General features: G+C 37.8%; 1 protein-coding gene across 1 annotated transcript in view; it reads left to right on the plus strand.

Moving 5' to 3' along the window:
* Window positions 1-9: 9 nt before the first annotated feature.
* Window positions 10-21,665, plus strand: part of LOC135482084 (syntaxin-binding protein 5-like) — an 81,355-nt gene continuing 59,699 nt past the window's right edge. The window contains 3 exon segments of the mRNA XM_064761920.1: window positions 10-196; window positions 322-419; window positions 20,175-20,256. Coding sequence (XP_064617990.1) covers window positions 83-196; window positions 322-419; window positions 20,175-20,256 — 294 coding nt within the window. The 5' untranslated portion in view covers window positions 10-82.

The following is a 21,665-nucleotide window of genomic DNA, read 5'->3' on the forward strand; positions in this document are numbered from 1 at the left end:
CTAAGGGAGGTTGACTTGACGGTGGAAATATGGATAAATTACGCGCGATGGTTGTTAATGGTTGTAGGAGATAACAGTGAAAATGAAGAAATTTAGGACAGTGCTGGACGGTTTACGATCGTCCGTCGCAGCACCGACGAAATCGGAGATGGAGATCGAGGAAACGTTGCGGACGGAGCATTTCCAAGTGTGTAAGGTAAGATGTCAAATGACGGCTTGTTGCGAAGCTGGCGCTTAGGCTTGCGAATTATCGTTTAGCTCGTTGCTATCCTCATTCGTTTAATCGTGCATAACTGCATAAGAATTGTTTTTGGTTTGCAGACTGTTCGACATGGGTTTCCATATCAACCAACGTCTGTTGCCTTCGATCCAGTTCAACGCATTCTAGCTATTGGTACCAAATCGGGCTCACTGCGGATGTATCCTTTCGTTCTCGCGCATACTACCACTGCTGATCTGCATAATTTTTGATATGCCTGACAGATACAGCTTACTGTACTTCATTGTTTATTATTTGTCATTCTCAGAAGTAAAAAAAATTAAGTGTGATACGTTCCAGATTTTATGATTGATTTATATATGTATTTGTAAAGATTGCACGCAACACATAAACCCACATGTTTATTTATTAATTGTTTTTTTCCCTCATGATTGAAAAAAAGAAACATATCATGTCAGTGTCACTCAAAAATACAGGCATCACATGGATTGCAGCTCAATCTTACCTGTGAAATGCTTTTAAATTTTGATGTGATTAGCTAGAAATAATTGCAGTTATAGGTGTTTCAGACTTTAGCTTCAATATAAAAACAAGAGCTTGTTGAAAAGTTTTATGTGATATTTATATGCATAATTTTAACACACTCCATTTTGATGTGACTGATTTGTGAGCTGCAGTAGTTGACAACATGCACACTACTTAGAAATGGAAATGAATGACAGCACTATAGTGAACCAAAATGTATTGTGGATACTGAGCCTAGTCTGTACTTCAGGTCACATGACTAGCGGAGCCCTGTCACAAGCAGAGTACTATTTGGCCTCATTTGACAGATGACTTCCTCTTCATCTCCATTAGCCTGTCCAGTGTCCATGCATGTTAATAAGGTTTATGGTGGACATAAATGCAAAGGGTATTATGGACATATTTGCATAAACATGTACTTACAGTTACCTTTGTTTATTTTCTCTGTATCTTGATATCTTTTCCACCTCCCTACGTGTTCATTTTCATTACTGTTATATACTGACATATTCCAGTCTCTCAATGGTGTCAGCCTAGATCAAAAATTGGGGTTAAAAAATTGGCATAATCACTTTAGGAGCAAAAGGATTTTTTCCCCTATGATTTGTAAGCTTTCAGAACTGAGTGGCCTCAAATGTATTTCAAACTCAAATACACCAAGTAAGGAGAGAAGTCATAGAAAATTGTTTTGTCCCCCAGGATTTGCACAAATATTTCTACCCTTGCTGCTACAGTAACATAAGGAGACATGCTTCTATGTGAGTGTGAAAAATTCTGGCAGTTTTCACAGATATACACTGTAACACTTGTTCATGTACATTATGCACATGAATTAGGTCTGGATTCATGTAGCCTCATTCCTGACAGGCTAGTGGCCAAGTATACATTTATATGACATAACCATGTGAGGATACCCAGCAGCATATGCCTTTTCTTAATTATAGCCATTCACTGAATGAATTCCCAGTGCCCATTCTCGACTACCAATCAGAATTTTGTTAACAGTCATAATTACCTCATATACTCTGGGGCTGCTTGGTCACTTGCCAAATGAATGCTCAGGAGAGGTGATAAAGTGCAAGAACATTGGAATCAACCAGAATTATATAGGAAAATAAATTGCTGGAAGGTAATCACATGGCTGATGTTAGAGCTAGGGAATTAAGCATGTGTATGTAGGCAGGTGGCATCCTGAGGCTTGAATACCTCTGTTTATATCTGTACTTCTACATTTCGATATTTAACTTTACACGTAAGGGTGTGTTGAAAGGATGACACCAGTACTGCTCTTTTCATCATTAGTTCGTGGTTCCAGAGGGTGTAGGTATATGAACTTATGCATTACATTCGCTTCGGGAGCGGTACATCCAGGTCAATCCTGGGTCGGGTCACACATAAGACTTTAAAAGAGGAAGTTATAGCTTCCTCGCGTGGCAATCAGCATTAAGGGGATAGTGCAAGGACTGATTGACCCATATCAGTGTAATGGCGGGGCGACTTACTTGCCTTCAGTAAGTTGTCTCAGTGAAGCAGCACTAGATGAAGGAGCGGAAATCTGTCCTCTGACAAGGAGGCACATTACCCGTACATGCACTCTAAGGACTCATTCGTCGTCATATGACTGAAAAATTATTAAGTACGACGTTGAACTCCAAGCACTCACTCACTTTGCATTATATAATATCAGTAGTGATCAGAAAAATTAGGTTAAGTTGATTCTGACTACCTTGAAGACACATGTTAACAACATGTGTTGCCATAGTAGTCACAGTCAACTATGATCTCTTTGTGCAAGTGGCCCCTGACGCATGCGAGAAATGTATTTCATAATTAACATCACAGTAAGTGATTTCCGTGGCACGTGAATTATCATACCTTTTGAATTCTTGGATCTGCGTTTAATAATGTTTATCTGGTGTACATGAAGAGTTTGTATGTGGCATGATAAGCGTGGTAGAGCAATAGGTTATCTGCCATGTTGGTGATCTACATGTGTTAACTTGGGATTGGAACATTACTCCAGCATGGCTGATAAAAGTAGGTCAGACAAACCCTGGGACATTTGCTGGGTAGAGTTGTTGTTGACATTGCTGTCAACACTGTCTGTGTGAGAAGGGACGGCTCAGTTAGTCTCTAGCCATAAGGGACACGAAATGCCAATTCAGTCTGATTCTTAAACAACGAATTTGTAAATTCAGGTGCTGTCATTGTTTGTCAAGGCCTTGGTGACATTAAGTGGTCAATGGCACTCACTGTTCCTTTTTGAAAACTTGCGTTCGGTGAACACCACTTTTTTCACCAATACGTCTTTCATGTAGCCAAGTTTATCAGCCACTTTCCAGAGGTCGATGGATTACCCTGAAAACTGCAGTTTCCTCCCTGTTAAAGTGATCAACATCATATGAGTGTATAATTCGTCGTCGTGACGTTAACAACAATGACTCTTTCTGATTACTATGGGCTTACACATAGATGCACGTCTGTACTTGTACATGTATGTGGGAAAGTTTGTCAGTAACTTCCCAAAGGCAGGTTGGCTTGGATGACATTAAAACAATGATCAAATAAACTAAATTAGACAACGATCAAATCAAATCAACACTGCCAGCGTAATAACATGTCAGCACTGACAAGTTTTCTCAGTAGTTTATGAATTAAACTACATGTACATGTAACATGTTAATTTGAACTGTTCAATGTGATATTAAATTTAGTAGAGTGGAACCATGTTCCCATCGACACACTGAATATTAAAGCGCACAAAATAGAATCAAATGGAATTTTTGAAACCACATATATACACATTTGGATTTCAGTTTGTGGATTCTGTTTGGTGTGTCGACGGTATAATATTTATAAAAGGTGTACTATTTTCGCACCATCTTGAAAACTACATGTATTATGCTGCTTTCATGACACAAGACTGCTACACTTCTTTTGATATTATTATGAGATGAAGAACAGATAATTATGTCAATTATACCTTCAAAGTGTCCCTCAAAATGTGTTCACTGCTCATGTTGAATGATGGACATGTGTAAAGCTGTCTTGATAGACGGTCAGTACATGAATTTTGGCCTGATATGAACTACTGTACTTCAGGTTGTTTACCCTGTGTATGGCAATATATTATCAGATATGACGGGATGCAAACCGCATTCTGATGGGCGAGCAGTGTCTCTAACTAATGATGCATGTACACAGCAGAGCAGAATCACTGGCTTATTTGTTAAATTACTCAAGTCACATGTATGTGTGTGTGTTTTGTGATGACACAGATGGACACTTTGATACCATTGTCTGACATGGACACGCCCACTTTGCTTGTCCCTTAGGATGTATATCTGCATCTGATAGTCCCCATGTCTGGACCCCTAGTCTGCCTGCCACTGTGCTTCCAGCAACTTGCTTACTGTACATGTGTGTACTTGTAAGTGTCCTGACCAGCTTATAGCAGCCTAATTAGCTCTCCCCAGGGCTTAATTGTCCAGTTGAAGGGTTAATTGATATGGAAAAATGCTGTTCTGGTTGTCATTAATGTTTGGTCATGTCCTTTAACTGTTGTATGGACATAGAGAAGTATGCACAATACTGGCTACATAAACTGAAAATTTGTTTCCATTTGATCACGGTGGAATATTTTGGCGTGTCATTAGGCCGTCTTTTGTGGATATGTTGGAAAACTTACTTGACATTTAAGACATTTCAGTAATAAGTGTCACTGGGTGTTATCTGTCTGCATGTACATGTACATATTATATGTATGTGTAGTTTGTAATTTTTGCATAAGCATGTTCTCTGTTGACACACACTCTGTTATCCACCAAAATAAGTGGGTCACATACTTCAATTAAATGTGATTTATGTGCTCTTTGTTTTGTGGAAATGAGGCGTGACTTTATTTGACATGTACCTGTACATCTCTGAATCTGTCCAGGATTTGTGTGATACATGTATTTAATATGTATTGTTATTAGAGAACATTAATATATTATATATACATATACTTCTACATCTGAGGTTTTAAAACATATCTACACTTACCTGTTGTGCATATACATGTACATGTAATTCTACATATACAGTAACTAGATAATATTTAAGTCTACATGCACCTTAAGACGTTGGTGGATGATACATATGCTTGTATGCAAGTATATGTATCTACCTGTAGGTACCAGTATGCTAGTATATATAGTCGAATCATTTTGCTCCGACCTGCTGTCACATACATGCATATAGATTTGCCAGAATACTGATTTTCTGTGCAACATCTTGAAAGGAGATCATGAATCCAATAATAATCCACTCAGTCTGTAGGTATATAGCTATCGAGCTTCTCTGTCAGTAGGAGGGGATTTTAGGATACATGCTGGTGTCTTCATTGATGATTGGGTCTGTCAGATGTGCAATGTCTACAGCACGTAGCCCCAAGATTTCATTATTATTTTTTTTTTTAAGGGGGCCATGTTCTCACGAGGAAACTTGACAGTAGTTGCAATATTGGTTTTGATCAGATATCATATCTCGTAGTGCATTTTGTGTATATAGCATATGCTGATTAATGGCACGTTTTAATCTGTGTGTAACAGATGTAAGTGTAGATATGTTTGATAAGTCATGCCCTTAACAGTGGAGTTGAATAGAGTCCACCTTGCTTAAACACTGAGGCTGCCCATCTTGCTCATATGATACTAAAGATGTTTTAGAAACACTGAAACGCCCGCTTTGCAGTTTGGTGTGAGAAATATACACTTTTTATATTTTGGTAGGTATAACATGTAGATTGTTTTAGTCTCTGATATTGCGGTACAGCCTGAGCATCTTCATAGTGTACATGTGTCATAATATAAAGGATGTACTTGTATGAAATCAGAATTCATATCTGCGGCCATAAATGAATGTGAAAGAGTTGGAATTGAAAGTCAGCAGCTCATCCATCATCACTTTACGAATAAATAGGACTTGATCTGCTGGAGATTATAATTTTTTCATAGAGACCGGCTTCTAATATGTATGTGGCTAACACTTGAATTTGCGACCAATGTGTTTTTATCTTGGGCAGATTGTCAAGTGTTGCCTTCATTAGGCTTTATTGCCACCTGGTCCTATCTCTGACAGGGAAACTCAGGGGGGCAGTCTGCAGTCAGACCCATGTGTAAGCAATCAGGGTGTTGATGTAGGTGTTGTGGTGCTTTGCCCACTGAGCATGTCAATATTGGGTTGTTATGCAGACTTAGCTGGACAAACACTGCCCCTCTGTTCATATTGATTAGGCAGAGGTGTGTATGGCGGGTCCGGGCTTCAACGGTTTAACAAACCTATTAAGACGGCTGGTGTTTTGAATGACTTTTTTCCTAGCTTGACTTCATTAATTCCCTGTTTGGATTAGCGTGTTACATAATCGAAGGCAAACTAGGTGTATAGGGTGCTGGGCTGAAGGTAATGACAGAAAGAAATGGGATGGATTGACATTTTCTGCTAGTGTGATGGATATCAACAAAATGCATATACAATGTATGTACAAATCCAGAAATATACATATAGTACATGTACATGCTTACATACATGTAAATGTATTTTTACTCATCTGGAACCAAATATGCACATGTGTACTTGTTTAATAGTTGTGTATTTATTTTATCCTATCTAAATGTAGAACATGCACATATGTTATCAACATGTATATGATGACTCCTAATGAATAAAACAAAAGTGACATTAATTTGGTGGTGCATTCAGGTGGGCTTATTTGTTACCATGTACTGGTTGACACTGTTGATTGCATACATGTACACATACCAGGATGGATTAGCTTAGTTTATACATGGTATGAGCTGCACTTATTGTGCTATTATGTGCCAGTACAGGTACATATGCACTTGATAGTGGCATGGGAGTGGGACATGCATGTATGGCTTTAATTGTGGTGATGTGTGCTACTCCCAAACACAAAGCAAGAGCTTCATGTTCAGATCCAAGCCAGTCGGACAGGGCTTTGCCTCGCTCTTGTTCATTTAGTATTGGTGTAGTGTGAAGTGGGCAGTGATACTTGTGGAACAACTTGCACAGTCTTAATAAATAGATAAAAGAAATGCACAAGAGACATTTGTCATAGTTCTAATTCTGAAATCCTCTGAACTACTGGTGTTCCTAATGAGGAGTTTATTGGTTCAAAAATGATTTTTGGTGTCTTCTACATGCTGTACATGGCCATATCTTTTCTCTTTCACATACACATTCGCCCATGGATAATGTGATTATGATTGTTGTACTAGATTGGGAAGTAATGAAATTCCAACCAGTCTTACACATTTACATCAACGTGATGGTTAAATTGACATATCCATGGAGTGACTGTACATTGTTTACATGTACACCTGCCTAAGCACCGGTGAAACTTAGGTGTTAACTGATGAGCTAACAGATGGATAAAATCTGTTTAGTTGATAGATCGTCAGATTGCTATATTTATTAGTGACATCGTTGAGTTCCACTGTACAAAGGTACACATTTTTAAGCCCTTCATGTTATTGTCAATAGAGTATCTCAGATTTAGATGTTAATTCGTGTTTCTCTCATACATGCTGGCATTCATGTGAATTGTAGTCTGCGTGAAATAATACCAGATGGTTAAATCAGTACTGTATTAAAGTGTTTTTGACTTACTTGTATTTTGTTTGTATCACCGTGGAGGTGATTTACCTTTAGCAATAGGCTGCAGTCAGCTTGTATTGATACATGCCTTGACATCGTTCAGATGAGATGCAAAGCATGTAAGGTGCTACCTTATTCACGTACATGTACATGTATATTTTTGTGTTTCAAAAAATGTGTGTTGATATATCCCTTCTGTAAGATTTCTGAAGGCACACATTTTTGTGATGATAGACTAGAGAGCTGAAAGCATATTAACATACAGTCCATTTTAATTACTCCATATTTGGAGATACATTTAAGTTATTTTGCTTTAACTATTTTGCTTTCCTTGGAACAGTATGTATTGTAATTTTTTTTTTCTGAAGGTATTATTCTTTGTAGACAGATGAAAAAATACTTTCCAGCCAGCCCAGGTAATGTAGATACTGTCTCCAAAATCAAATTTGAAAGATGCATAAACGGCCCTGAAATTTAATCTTTCATACAGTATATGTGTATATATATATATGTGAAAAGCTGGAAGAATCATGGGACATACATGTACATTGGATACGTGCATGTACAGTGTATTTATTACCTGTAAAGCCGAGGACAATGCTCTGTGCTGGTAATGATTATTGCCTGATGATTGTGACCTTGTTTATCCTGAAGTTGTTAGATACAGTGTAGTTGGCATCCTTTTGCAGTGATCATTGGATGATGATTGGACACCAAGCTTGTTGATGTATATTTAAACACAACACACATGTCTGCATGGTTTGCCTGGCCTGTCACGCTTGAATGAAGCCTGCCCAATGCATAGATTGTCTTTGATGAATATTGGAGGAGACATTTATATATGTACAGTAGTTATTGATTAACATTCATTTAGATGGTGTTTTTCATCATAGCTTTGCAATAAGCATTGCTTACGGATTACTTAACAACCTGTGTCATTAATTGAGTTCATGCTGCGTAGGAGCGGTGCATAGTATTAGTTATAAAGACATGGTCTGTTGCTGGAGGATGTTCTTGGAGATATGCCATATCTTGTGCTGATATGTACAGTAGTCGTACATAATACATATTTAATGTATATATAGCCAGCTAACCTCCATGTGATATAACCCTGATTTAAAAAGATACTACCAGAGGTATTTTGCTGGAACCTCTGACCCACTGTGGTAATTTTAAAAGTATTCTTTTTCTTGAATGAAGATTACATGTATATTATTGCATGAGGTTATGCAAATGTAATCCAAACCCAGTTTAGACTTCAAAGAATTACACCATGTAGATTGCCATTCATTGTACAAAAATACACAGACCTACCAGCACGATTCTTTAGGTTTAAATGTATGTAAATATATAATTTTTCGTCAGTCGTTGGTGATGTTGCGAAAGAGACCTTTTTAATCCTGTCAGTCAAGATTAGTGGTGTGACAAATCGTAAACAGTCCTCCTGCAGATAGATCCACCAAATATCCACACAGGATGACATACATGCACACATGTGTGAAATTTCTCTCATCCTGGTACATGTATTTGAAATGCCCGCAAGAAGAGTTGATGAAATTCTGACATTGGACATACAAGTAAGTGGTTGGAAACTGTCATGCCGTTGTGCTGAATAGGACATTTGCATATACATGTACACTGTATAATGTATGTATGCCAGATGTGTGCATGTACATGTACCATTGCTGTATCTGCCTGAATATGTAATATGGCTAACCTGGCTTCCACAGCTTGTAATTATGTTCCCCAGCAACAGACAGGATTCTAATCATGGACAGGTGCAACATCCTGGTTTTAACTGGCCATTAAACATTGCGTTTGATTTGTCTTCATAACCATTATGAGAATGGCCTGTTCTCCAGCCCATGTACACGTACATTTATTGTTCCCGATGATAAACTGGCATCACTACTGTTACACTGAAAATTCATTCATGACTTTGATTTCCAAACCTTCTGCTGCGTGAACTATGGAGCTGTTCGGTACATATATTTCGTTAGGTCATGAATATGCATGAGCTAAACAGCTGTACCCACAGGTCTATAGGCATGATGATAATGACACTAGCTCCTCTTGCTATATATGTAGTAAAAGAATGTACAGGTTGCCCAGTGACAAGAGCATCTCCATTTTGGTGTTATTGTAGATATACATGAACAGTGTATATATATATATACATGCATGTACAATGTACGTTCAAATGTACTGTGGGGCCTCCGTGGCCGAGGGGGTTAGCCATGAGCCAGGAGACTCCGACCAATGCGGTGCAATGCAGTTGTAGTAGTACTGCAAAACATTACAAAGCATAATATGAGCAAAACTTGTGCCTTCATGCAATATTTTTTGTTATAGGCTAGAGGTATGGAGTAATGTCCCTTTGTGATTCTTACATGTACGATGTCATGACAGTTATGTCATGCTATTGACATTATCAGATAATGAGAAGGTTTTCGCGTCATTTCTTTCTGTTCACAGAAATAACAATTACATGATGGTTTTATGATTTTGTTTCGTCACATGACAAAAGGAAGATTACTCTGTTGTTGTAAGATCATAACTGTTTATCTATTTATTCCTTTCCTTGTATTTGTAATCATAGCAGTCCATTGTGTATATTGCTGTCGTTGCCGTTTGCTCTTTTAAGTGTACGTAACATAATTCATCTGCTGGACTGATGTATTCTGTTGCCTGATCTTGCCACATGGTCATACTGTTGTCAACAATGCTAAATACCAGGGCTCTTTGTGAATTCTGGAACTTGGTGAAACAAAGCTAAGCTACATGGAATGTATGCACACTGTTCAAAGAGGTGGTCTGTCAGTTCTCTGGTTATGTTCCAGGAAAAAGTGTGTCTGACTTACGTCCAAATTCAGTATAAGAGCTTGGAAACATTTTTCTGTAAGATGTACGCAGTAAAGTACTGGCTACAGTTCAGTGAGTAATGGTGCTCTGGGCATGTCTGTCTACGGGTGGGTGCCAGTCTGATCAGTTCTGAGATGTGTTGAAGTGGAATGTGCTTGTCGCCTATATGCCGCCTCAAAGACCTTTGTCCGTCTGACCATTACCTGACCAGTGTGCTGAATATGCGCACCACGACCACGACTAAAACACAGGGCCTGCCATATGGTTGAAATACCACGTTAAACATCATTCCGCCAACCAATCATCAAAGTGCCGATGATCGATGAGGGCCTTAGCCATGTCTTTGGCACAATCTCAGCCTTATTGTGAATATTTAATTGAGCAGGTATTAGGAGAGTGGTTTGCTGTATACTGTTGAATGGTCACAATTTAAATCTGCACAGAATCCTTCTGGGCCAAGTTCTGTCTCTTTAAAATCATCTAACCCTTTACCTGTCAAACTTAGTTTTTGCAATTGCAATGAAGTCAGAAGATCAGCCATAGCGATACATAGTCTTGTGTACATGTCGATGTTTTGCAAGCATGTGGTATTCCTTGTGTCTTGGTACTTTTGTTTCTTCCTGAATACTTTATGCTTTAACCGTTGCATTGTACTTGTCATGGAATTTATGACCTGGGGGTATGGGTTTGTTATACATGTACCTGTACATGTAGAACACCACGGTTGAGGACTTCTTCTCTTGGACTACATCAACCTAATACATATTTTCACATGTACATATGTGGTATAGGTACCTGTAAGTGCTTGTATGTTTGTAGGTAAATGTACAAGTGATTGATATATGCAACTTGGTGATACACTTTACAGTTTTAACTGCTTATATGCACATGCTGTTAAATTTCAAAAGAGTACATATTGTACAAGCAGTGATGCTTGCATCACAATACATTAAGAGGCAGATCACATGCTATATGTAATTCTCAATTCCCAACCCTCAAATGTACATTCATTAAATGGAAAGAAAGAATATGTGTGTGTACATGTCTACTTTACAAAGCTTTCGTAAGCTCTGTGGTGTGTGCAGTGTACATTTATATGTAGATATAATCAAAATATCGTACATACACCTTAATACCGTGTCTACATACACTGTATACATTTAGTATACAGTTTACATACATACATGTATGCTTTATTTGTAGCTTGTAGGTAAAGTTTAGTGTGTTCAGAAATTTGTTGAGCTATGATCATGTTGGTCTTGTGCTGCTCTAAATGATGATTGGGTGCATGTGCGTCTGTAGTCTGGTATAAATTGAAAGATTTAAAAAGTGAAGTAAACGTTAATTGATATACATGCACCAGTGGAAACAACTGACAAAACTGCTTTGAGTTTCATCTGTATACCTAGAGTTTTTCATCTGTGTAATTGCATTCAGATGTTTGAATTATATGATGGGCTTTTTTCCTTAAGCACATTTATGGTCAAATATGTCACTACATTATTATAAGTGTGTAAAAGTTCAAGCATTTAAGTTAACTGCATTTTATTCTGTTCAAATATATATATATATATATATATATATATATATATATAAAGTAAATCAAGGTGCATACAAGGTGTGAATCAGTAATATATCTGTATATGTAGTTTCCAGTGGTATTTTCCCAAGATGCTTGTATGCATGAACATGCATATGAATTTGTTTCTTTGGGGTTTTTTTTCTTTCACTTGAATTGAATTAACAAAAAACAGGAACGTTGACATTGAGTGGCTAAAGAAAAAGGCAGAAGTGGTGAGGAGGTCATTGACCATCTATTGGACACAATACCAGTTCACACAACTACACACAGTGGTACATGGTGTGATGGAGATAGGCTCCTGATAAAGCTGCTGTAGTCCAAATCAATCAACAAATCAATACCATCATGCTTTCTCATGTCTCTCTGTGTTGCAGGGATGCGATTTTGTATGGCAGCAAGATGCAGGAGGGTGCTTATCTGATCATGTCATTTACACAAATGCTGACACTGATATCATGATTATGTACTTGTATGTATATATTATACATGTAGATAGCTGTGTACTTGTTAGTGTCACTTTGTGTGTACATGATGTACATGTACATTATGATGCCTTAAACAGCACAATACAATATGTGAATATCCCTGATTCTGTCCAGTGCTTGGAAAGACTACGCATACACATACCTGTAGTGTCAACATGTAAGCTCTCAGTGTTTCTAAGACATCACCTGGACAGGTCATGTTTATGGGCTTTATGATGCTTTAGTTGGGCAGCATTGTGGATCTGACTGGCATGCAGTCATTTTGCATCAAATCATTCTGTGACCAATAAACAATGGAGTTGTCCGGATCAAATAACCGGAATATCTATAATGCTGCATAGATACATACGCTTGAGGTAAATTTTTTTTTAAACAAGTGTTAATTTATTCTTCCCAATGGAGAGGTTTAAGCTAATGGTTAGTTCAATTAGGTCGCAACTTATCAACTTAGCAGGTGACACTGAGGTCTTGAAGACATCATAAAGTAAATATTGTGCTTGTGAGAAATCCTGCTAAATCATAATTTGCAGAAGATCACACTGCCTAGCTCTTTTCCAATAACGTGACAAGAAACTTGTGTGGTATGATAATGTCTTATCAGGCACATTGTTGGCATTTCTCCAGCATCATGCAGTTGAACATGTACCTTGGAACTTGTGGTTGCAGGTGCATAACTTGCACAATACGTACATGTACATGTATATTATTAGTACATGTACATGCACTTGAATGTACAAAGGAATCCAGGTTCCAGAAACCTTGCTTAGCTGTGCTGAAGATAATGCCAGTTAGATAGATTGCATCATGCAGATTGCAGACATAAATTGTTTTGTTACGTGACATTTAAAATAAATGCAAACATTGGCTCTGAGTTTGAGATGTACATGTATGCAGATTGACCAGGGCTGGTTTTGTCCTTAGGTTGGGTGAATCTGTGCCTTGAGCAAGGCAGCAAACTGGAGCCCTGCCCAGACAATGTGCCTTGTTTTCCCTAGGTGGTGGCCTTTTTAGTTAAGGTTTTAGCTGGATATTGATTTTGTGCTTTGGAGTACAAAGGCAGAGTTGGAGCACAGAATTGCTGTACGGGACATTTGGATGGTTGGGTACATGTTGTTAAAACGGTATAGCACTAGTTGTTTGTCGGTACTATCAAGCTGAAAGTGCTCTGGCCTTGCTCCATGGTATATGTGAACCGTGCATGTTGTCAACATGGCAGATTATATTGAACTAACATAATTAGTTTTGGGCAGGCAAATGAACATTAAATACAACATGCACACAGTAGCTAGCTAGGGTACCATTCAGGAAGATGTTGAAGAGTATACACATGTACATGTAAGGCCTGAAAAGAAAGCTTGCCTCAGCTGGACGGTGTGAGAGCGGAACTTTGGGGGTGTGATCGTGGTGATTGATCACACTAGCTTAATGCCAGGTGGCACAAGCCCTGTGTCGGAAGCATTGAGAGATAAGTTCAATAAGACTAAACAGTCAAACCTTAAAAGCTGCTGCGTGTGAGTAGATCTAGAAAAGATGCACACGGCTACTGAGTGCTTTGGCCCAGCCTTGAAATGGCTCCTGATAGGATGAATCCACATGTGCCTTGTATTGATTGGCCATACTGAACTTGTTAAATGATTAAGCTATAGCTTTATCTCTTGTCTACATTCCCTCCCACGCCTACTGTACATGTATACATGTATATGCATATATACGTCTGTGGAATAGGGTGGAAGGGGACTGAAAACCATTTGCTCATTTGATTGCACTTGCATTTGTTGCCTAATTGATGAATGCAAATAGGTTATTTTTGGCAGTTCAGGCAATTATACATAATCGTTCAGTTGGCCCTCCTATACATGATGATGTTGATGACTATAATGGGTACAGACTGTTGATCAGTGTTCAGAAACATTAACATCTGTATGATTATAAAACCAGTGCTTTGCAAGGTTGTCGCCTTATGGACAAGTTCTTAATTTTGAAGAAGGTTCCCATGCAGAAGAAAGGCAAACTTCACAGAGAAAATGTTACTGAATTAAGATAACTGAATATGTCCATGAGTATAGTGTTGTCTACAATCTGCAATATGATCGTCTGACATTCTATTGGGAACTGTTTCAGATAAAACAAGAAGACTTCTCTCCAAGTTGGCACATATTCAGCTTCTTTGAGTCACAGTTTTGTTTCCTTAGAAGAGATGACTAGATATTTTCAGTTTCCGTCTGGAAAGGCTGACAAGTCTCATTTACATCAAAGTCTTACTTCACCTTGCTAAAACCTTAAATAAGTAGAGGAGAACAAAGCACAAGAAGAAGACAATGATTTCTAAATGCAATAAGAAACAATGACCAAAACTTGAAATGAATCATCATTATGAATACTTTAAAATGGTTTGACACATCTGATACAATAAACAGACTTTTCAACATTCGAATCACAGTCTCTGGCATTAGGATGATTTGAGGCTTTCACAAGTGTCTTGTGAGTCAACTACGCCAAATGTAATAGCCGCCCACTTTTGTTGAAGTCAACCTGTAAATACAGAGGTCTTAACACGTAAATAATGTCTACACGGATAAACATGGATGATTAGAATTATTAGGAAAGCGGGTACTCATATTATCTTTGGGTATATCTGAGTGTTGCTTGCAGTTCAGCGTACTTACTTTCACATGTTGAAATTGATCTTGCATTGATTCCTAAAATTATTGTGTTGAGCCAAAAAGAGACAGAAATTTCACACCTAAATACCTAGCTAGGATTTTTGGTTCTGTGCACTGGCTCTGTACTATAGTGATGCTACATTTTAGTACTTGTATACATGTAAGTCTTAAATCTTATATGTTATAATCTGGCTAAGGGAGTTAGCACACAGTACGGCAGAATGACACAGGAGCCTCCCTCCAAAACGGTCACTGTGCATTCAAGTCCATCTCATTGTGGCTTCCTCTTTGGCTATACATTTCCTCTGCCCAGTTTCCTCCCACCATAATGCTGGCCTCTGTCATACAAGTAAAATACTCTTGAGTACGGCGTAGAACACCAATCAAATAAATAAATGTTATAGACAAATGTATGGAATTTATACTTCACATCTAAGTTTATAGCATTAATGATGTCTAAATGTCCTTTATTTGGAAATACAGTTAACACCCACCCTGACATGTACATGTATGGTTATAATGCTTGTGTTTGTAGAACTTCGTGAATTCTGGGCATACATGTCGATATTTGTGTTTGTAAATTATTAGGAAAGCACATGTACTTGTACTGTGTGTAATGCCAGTTTGTTCACATGTATGTAAGGCACTTTCTTTCTCAGATTAATCGTATTATTCTCATGGTTGCAAATGGAATTCGTCTTTTGAAACCATCTATATTGTACGTATGTGTATATAGATATACCTATGGGCTAAAGAAACCTCTGAAGTTAAAACAGTGTTCGTGTACATATAAATCTCGCCAAAACTTGATAACTTGCTTGATCTGTGGAATTACTTTTTCTGAATACTGTCCAATGAAAACACTAACACTAAAAGTAAGTGTTAGTGGTTCAGGCCAGGTCTGAACTTAAAATTTTTGAGGAGGCAGCTGTGTTTTTTTGAAATCTTGAGTGAAATTCATACATTCAAGTGCACCTGAGTTAATGAAGCAGATGATTATATGACATTGAATCTTGGATGTTTGATGGATAGGCTTCATAGTTCGAAGCACATTCTCCATAATTTGTAAGTTTTGCCTCGAAGCTGGATTGCAGAAGTAATTTCCTAAGATTTAATTTAGCTGTTATTGGATGGGGGAAAGGGGACGAAAGGAACACTTACGCAATCCCATCCTAATATGTGGAGACTGTTGGCAAGTGTCCTGAATGGAATTGAAAAAGACGGCCACTGTAAGATGAGCATAAATTGACCAGTTATAGAGTTTGATCAAAGTCTGTACGGAATTGGAGAAGGACTGAACTTTGGTGAAGTGTGATGGGGAGCAGGAATGTTATAAAGAAGATAGGCACGTAAAGAGGCACCATTGCCAGCTATTACTGTATTGATTTCCCCGTTATTAGTATGGGAGTGTTGGGATGAGCCATGGCTTCACAACAGCCCAGGTTAATAAGCACACCAGCACAGTCCATGCAACATGCAGTCAGTTTTCAGATGAAGTAAAGACACAGCAAACCATGACCTTGTTCCATCTCCAAGAGACTGGTCTAAAGTTGGCATCATTTCCTTCTGGTCATGGTTTCTCTGGTGCGAAATCCGTCATGTGGAAGTGACAGGGCCAGCGGGTGCTTGCCTTATCTTATGGCCATTATTTTTTTTTCCCTTCCTAGCTACATGTAACCCTGGCCCAGTCCTAAGAACAGTGCATGTATGGCATAGTTACTACTTCAAATCTCATTCTACAGATGTACATGTGTTTTTAATTTCAACCATGTGCTCCCGAGTACAAACTTTTTGTTTAGGCAACTTTTTTTTGTTCTTTTTATGTTTTCCAATAATGTTTAAAATGCAGTAGATTGTATAGCACAGATTACATGATCATGGACATATAGCATTATTCATGATGGTTATTGTGGCATTATTGGCACTACTGCTAGTGTACATAAGTGTACATGTATGTTAATGTATTTAAAAAGTTTCTGTTTTTTGAAACATCCAGTTTAACAGGGTTATACAATGGAAGTTTCAAAGGATTTTTTGTTTCTGTCGAAACATCTGACAAAAATAGAAGAGTACACATGAAAACAGAATCAGCTTATTTATTTTGTGTCCAACTGAAATTCCTCAACAAATATCTATACAAATATTTATTATGGCTCATACAACAAAAGGCATGTATATATGATCTGAAACAGTGGTGTACATGCATTGTACATGTATGTACATGTATGGATTTTCCTGTGGCACTTATGAAGTAAATCTGCAATTTCTATATACCTGAAGGCACATTTGTATGTTTATTGGAGAAGTTAACTCCGTCAGGAGAAATAATGGGCACACAAATGATGAACATTGCTAACTCTCAATACATACAGGGATGTGTGCATACATGTAGTACATGTACATGCATGACAGATATGGCAGCCTTAGTACAATACATACATGTATGTAATTAGATCATGTACACGCATGACAGATATGGCAGCCTTAGTACAATACATACATGTATGGAATTAGATCATGTACATGCATGACAGATATGGCAGGCTTAGTACAGTACATACATGTAGTACATGTACATTCATGACAGATATGGCAGGCTTAGTACAATACATACATGTATGTAATTAGATCGTGTACACGCATGACAGATATGGCAGCCTTAGTACAGTACATACATGTAGTACATGTACATTCATGACAGATATGGCAGGCTTAGTACAATACATACATATATCTAATTAGATCATGTACATGCATGACAGATATGGCAGGCTTAGTACAATACATACATGTATGCAATTAGATCATGTACACGCATGACAGATATGGCAGCCTTAGTACAGTACATACATATAGTACATGTACATTCATGACAGATATGGCAGGCTTAGTACAATACATACATGTATGTAATTAGATCATGTACATGCATGACAGATATGGCAGGCTTAATACAGTACATACATGTAGTACATGTACATTCATGACAGATATGGCAGGCTTAGTACAATACATACATGTAAGTAGTTAGATCATGTGCATGCATGACAGATATGGCAGGCTTAGTACAATACATACATGTAATACATGTACATTCATGACAGATATGGCAGGCTTAGTACAATACATACATGTAAGAAGTTAGATCATGTGCATGCATGACAGATATGGCAGGCTTAGTACAGTACATACATGTAGTACATGTACATTCATGACAGATATGGCAGGCTTAGTACAATACATGTAGTATGTGGACATGCACGACAGATATGGCAGGCTTAGTACAATACATGTAGTATGTGGACATGCACGGCAGATATGGCAGGCTTAGTACAATACATGTAGTATGTGGACATGCACGACAGATATGGCAGGCTTAGTACAATACATGTAGTATGTGGACATGCACGACAGATATGGCAGGCTTAGTACAATACATGTAGTATGTGGACATGCACGACAGATATGGCAGGCCTAATACAATACATACATGTAGATAGTTAGATCATGTACATGCATACTTGGTGTTAATTGCTGCAGTCACTACAAATATATATATATATATATATATATATATATATATATATATATATATATATATATATATATATATATATATATATTTATATATATACACACACACACACTGGGTCTGTGTTTGCATACAGTACATAGCAGTCTGGAAGGTCAACCTGGGAAATTGTTATTATTACTTGAATGTCAACAAGAAATTTTGTCAATACCTAGGCATTTATTCATTCTGAAACCTTCAGATTGTGATGTTCATAGTTCCATAATCAAAGGCTTTTAACAACAAAGGATGTGTGTAGGCAGTTTGTGTCGATCGTACATCTATTTAATTCATAGATGTACATATTATGCACATTTGCATATATTATCATATTCACATGCATGGACAGTGTACATTAATACATGTATTGCAACCCATTCTGTGTAAACATGATCTAACCTGGTGATAAACAAAAATTTTTTGATATGAGTTTGTTGACAGGTCAAGCATTTCTGCAAGAATGAAAAGGCTATTGAAATTTCTGCATGAAAGCTATATGTGTATATATCATGGTAACTCAATGTTCAGTGAAGTGTTTGTTTAGTACAGTGTTTTTGTTTGCAGTGACCCATGCAAGGTATAACAATTACATGTACATGCAGTATATTATGGCAGATTATCATTGTGATATACATTTGTGTACATGTAACATATGTTTGTTTGACTGCCATAAGCAAACATGAATTATTGCAGCTGCATTTAAATTTAGATTTCATGTCACTTTATTAATTTGTGACTCATATTTGACTCCTGGTAACGTAAACTTGGTCATTTAATTTCCACCATTTCCCCCGGACTCTGCCCGGTTTGCTCCCACCATAATGCTGGCCGCCGTCGTATAAGTGAAATATTCTTGAGTGCGGCGTAAAACACCAATCAAATAAATAAATAAATAATTTCCATGATACATCATGATTGTTGGGTTAACTGACAACATTGCATAACAACTGTTTAGGTTGACCCAAATTTGAAATGTTCTGAAACAGATGTATACACATATATGTATGCAAGCTTACTGTATATCTTGTAGATAGCCATTGAAGCAAAATCAAATTTGTATAATGTTTATGCGCGGGAGTGCGTGTGCTCATAGCAAAACAAGTGTAGGTACAGGTACTTGCAGTTTGCTCTGAATGTATCGTGTCAAAGAGTGACCATGTAACGTGAACAGTATTAAAGACATTTACTTTCAGTGTGCATGTGTATTAAAGCCTTCTCAGTCTGACAAGCACATTTATTAAATCTCTACAAAATGTATTAATTAACATTTGGTTGCTAAAATGTACCTGTGTATTACTTATAAATACATGTACATGTACGTGATTAAAAGTACAGTGAAACTATATGGATGTAATGAGTTGATTTTTTGTTAAATTACAGCCTATAGATGATGAACATGTACATATAGATGTAGAAGACTTTAAAATACATTAAAAACATACTTAGCTCTAATATCATTGAAGGCCAAGTGTGATTTTCATAACTTTACAGCTAAATTTGTGTGTACGATGTTTGAATGAATGATGGAGTTTTGTATTAGGACTGTTGAGCTACATGTACCTGTACATGCATGAAGAACTACTGTATGATGAGCCTTAACACCTGTCAGATTAGGGCGTCCTGGGGTGGACTGTCACTGTCGTCATGATGGAGATGTCGCTGTCATCCAGATTCTATTTCTCATCAATGAGGTGAGTGATTTTACCACAAATAACAGCTGCTAACAGTACATAACACCATTGGATATAATACCCATTATAAATGCATTTTGCCTTATTCTGAGAGTTGTATTGATTTCAGAAGAATGTTTTGAGGTGTGTTTGGAGGATAGAATGATACTTTATTGGAAAAATTTAAGTTTCAGCATCAAAGGTAATGTTTTGTGACATTTACTTACTTCTAAAAATGCACACTATGAACACTATTCCGGGTCATGTACTGTACTACACTTCTGAACACACATCAGGGGTTTAACACAGCATATGTCTGCCTATTGACATAAATGTACATATGCATGGAAAGGTACAGTCATCAGTTCTAACAGTAAATGCCATCCAGTACTTTGCAACCATACTCTGTAACCATTCATGTCATGGTGCATGAAGGACTACAGGGTCAGAATTCAAAGTGGTGAAATCAATCTTCTTGTCCTAAAATGGCACCTAAGTGTTAACAAATAATGGTACAATTAGTTGAAAGGCAGTAGCTGGTGCTGTTTCTGATGGGATTCAACATTCATTGGAGGTCAACTGTTTGAAGTTAGTTGTTACTGGGTGCAGGAGAACGAGATGGATTATAAAGATTTGTAAAGGCTTTGGCTTGTCTTTGAATTGACCAACCACTTAATAGCATTGTGGGGGTCTCTTGGAGAGAGACTGAAAATTAATCTGATATTTCATTCAGTGTAAATGTAACTTGAGGTATTACACTGGGAACACTGAAGCCAATCAGAGAACACGATAAATTGCTTTTAAGATTGATTTTATCGCGTGGGATTGTATTGATTTGAGATGGAAAAATCACAAAGAGCTGGCCTGAATAAGTGACAGTGTCGAAGGCGAGCTTGTTTTCAGAGAGATCATATTTTCTGACTCCCATAAATGCAGGGCGCTAGCTTTCACAGGTTTGGGTTCTACTCAAGGCTGAACGGGCCTTTATGACAAATTGAGGCAAGGGGTAAAAGTGAAATACATTTGAAGATTCATATGGTTGAGCTGATGGCCCGGCATGTGTAGGCCCCTGTGTTTTATCAGCCTGTTTTTATTGATCCTGGGCCAGAGTTATGTTATTACGGGCACACATGTACACTCTCTCATGTTGTGCTATGGACAGACACCGCTGGGCTGGTGCTGACGCTTTAAGTGCTCCTCCACAGACGTCAGTGGCCCACGTCAGAATATTTAGGCTCGTCAGTGCGCCTGTGACAATGATGGAGCGGGGATGTCCCTGCCCAGCTCTATTACCACCACTGACCATGTCATCCTGTTGCGATTGCACTTCAGCCGGTGGGAATTGCAACACTTACAGAATCAGTCCCATCCATCCAATTGAATCTATGCTACATCTGTCAGGCTGACATGTAACAGATGAAACCATTTTC

The sequence above is a fragment of the Liolophura sinensis genome, chromosome 1 (assembly GCF_032854445.1).
Source record: "Liolophura sinensis isolate JHLJ2023 chromosome 1, CUHK_Ljap_v2, whole genome shotgun sequence".
Taxonomy (NCBI): domain Eukaryota; kingdom Metazoa; phylum Mollusca; class Polyplacophora; order Chitonida; family Chitonidae; genus Liolophura; species Liolophura sinensis.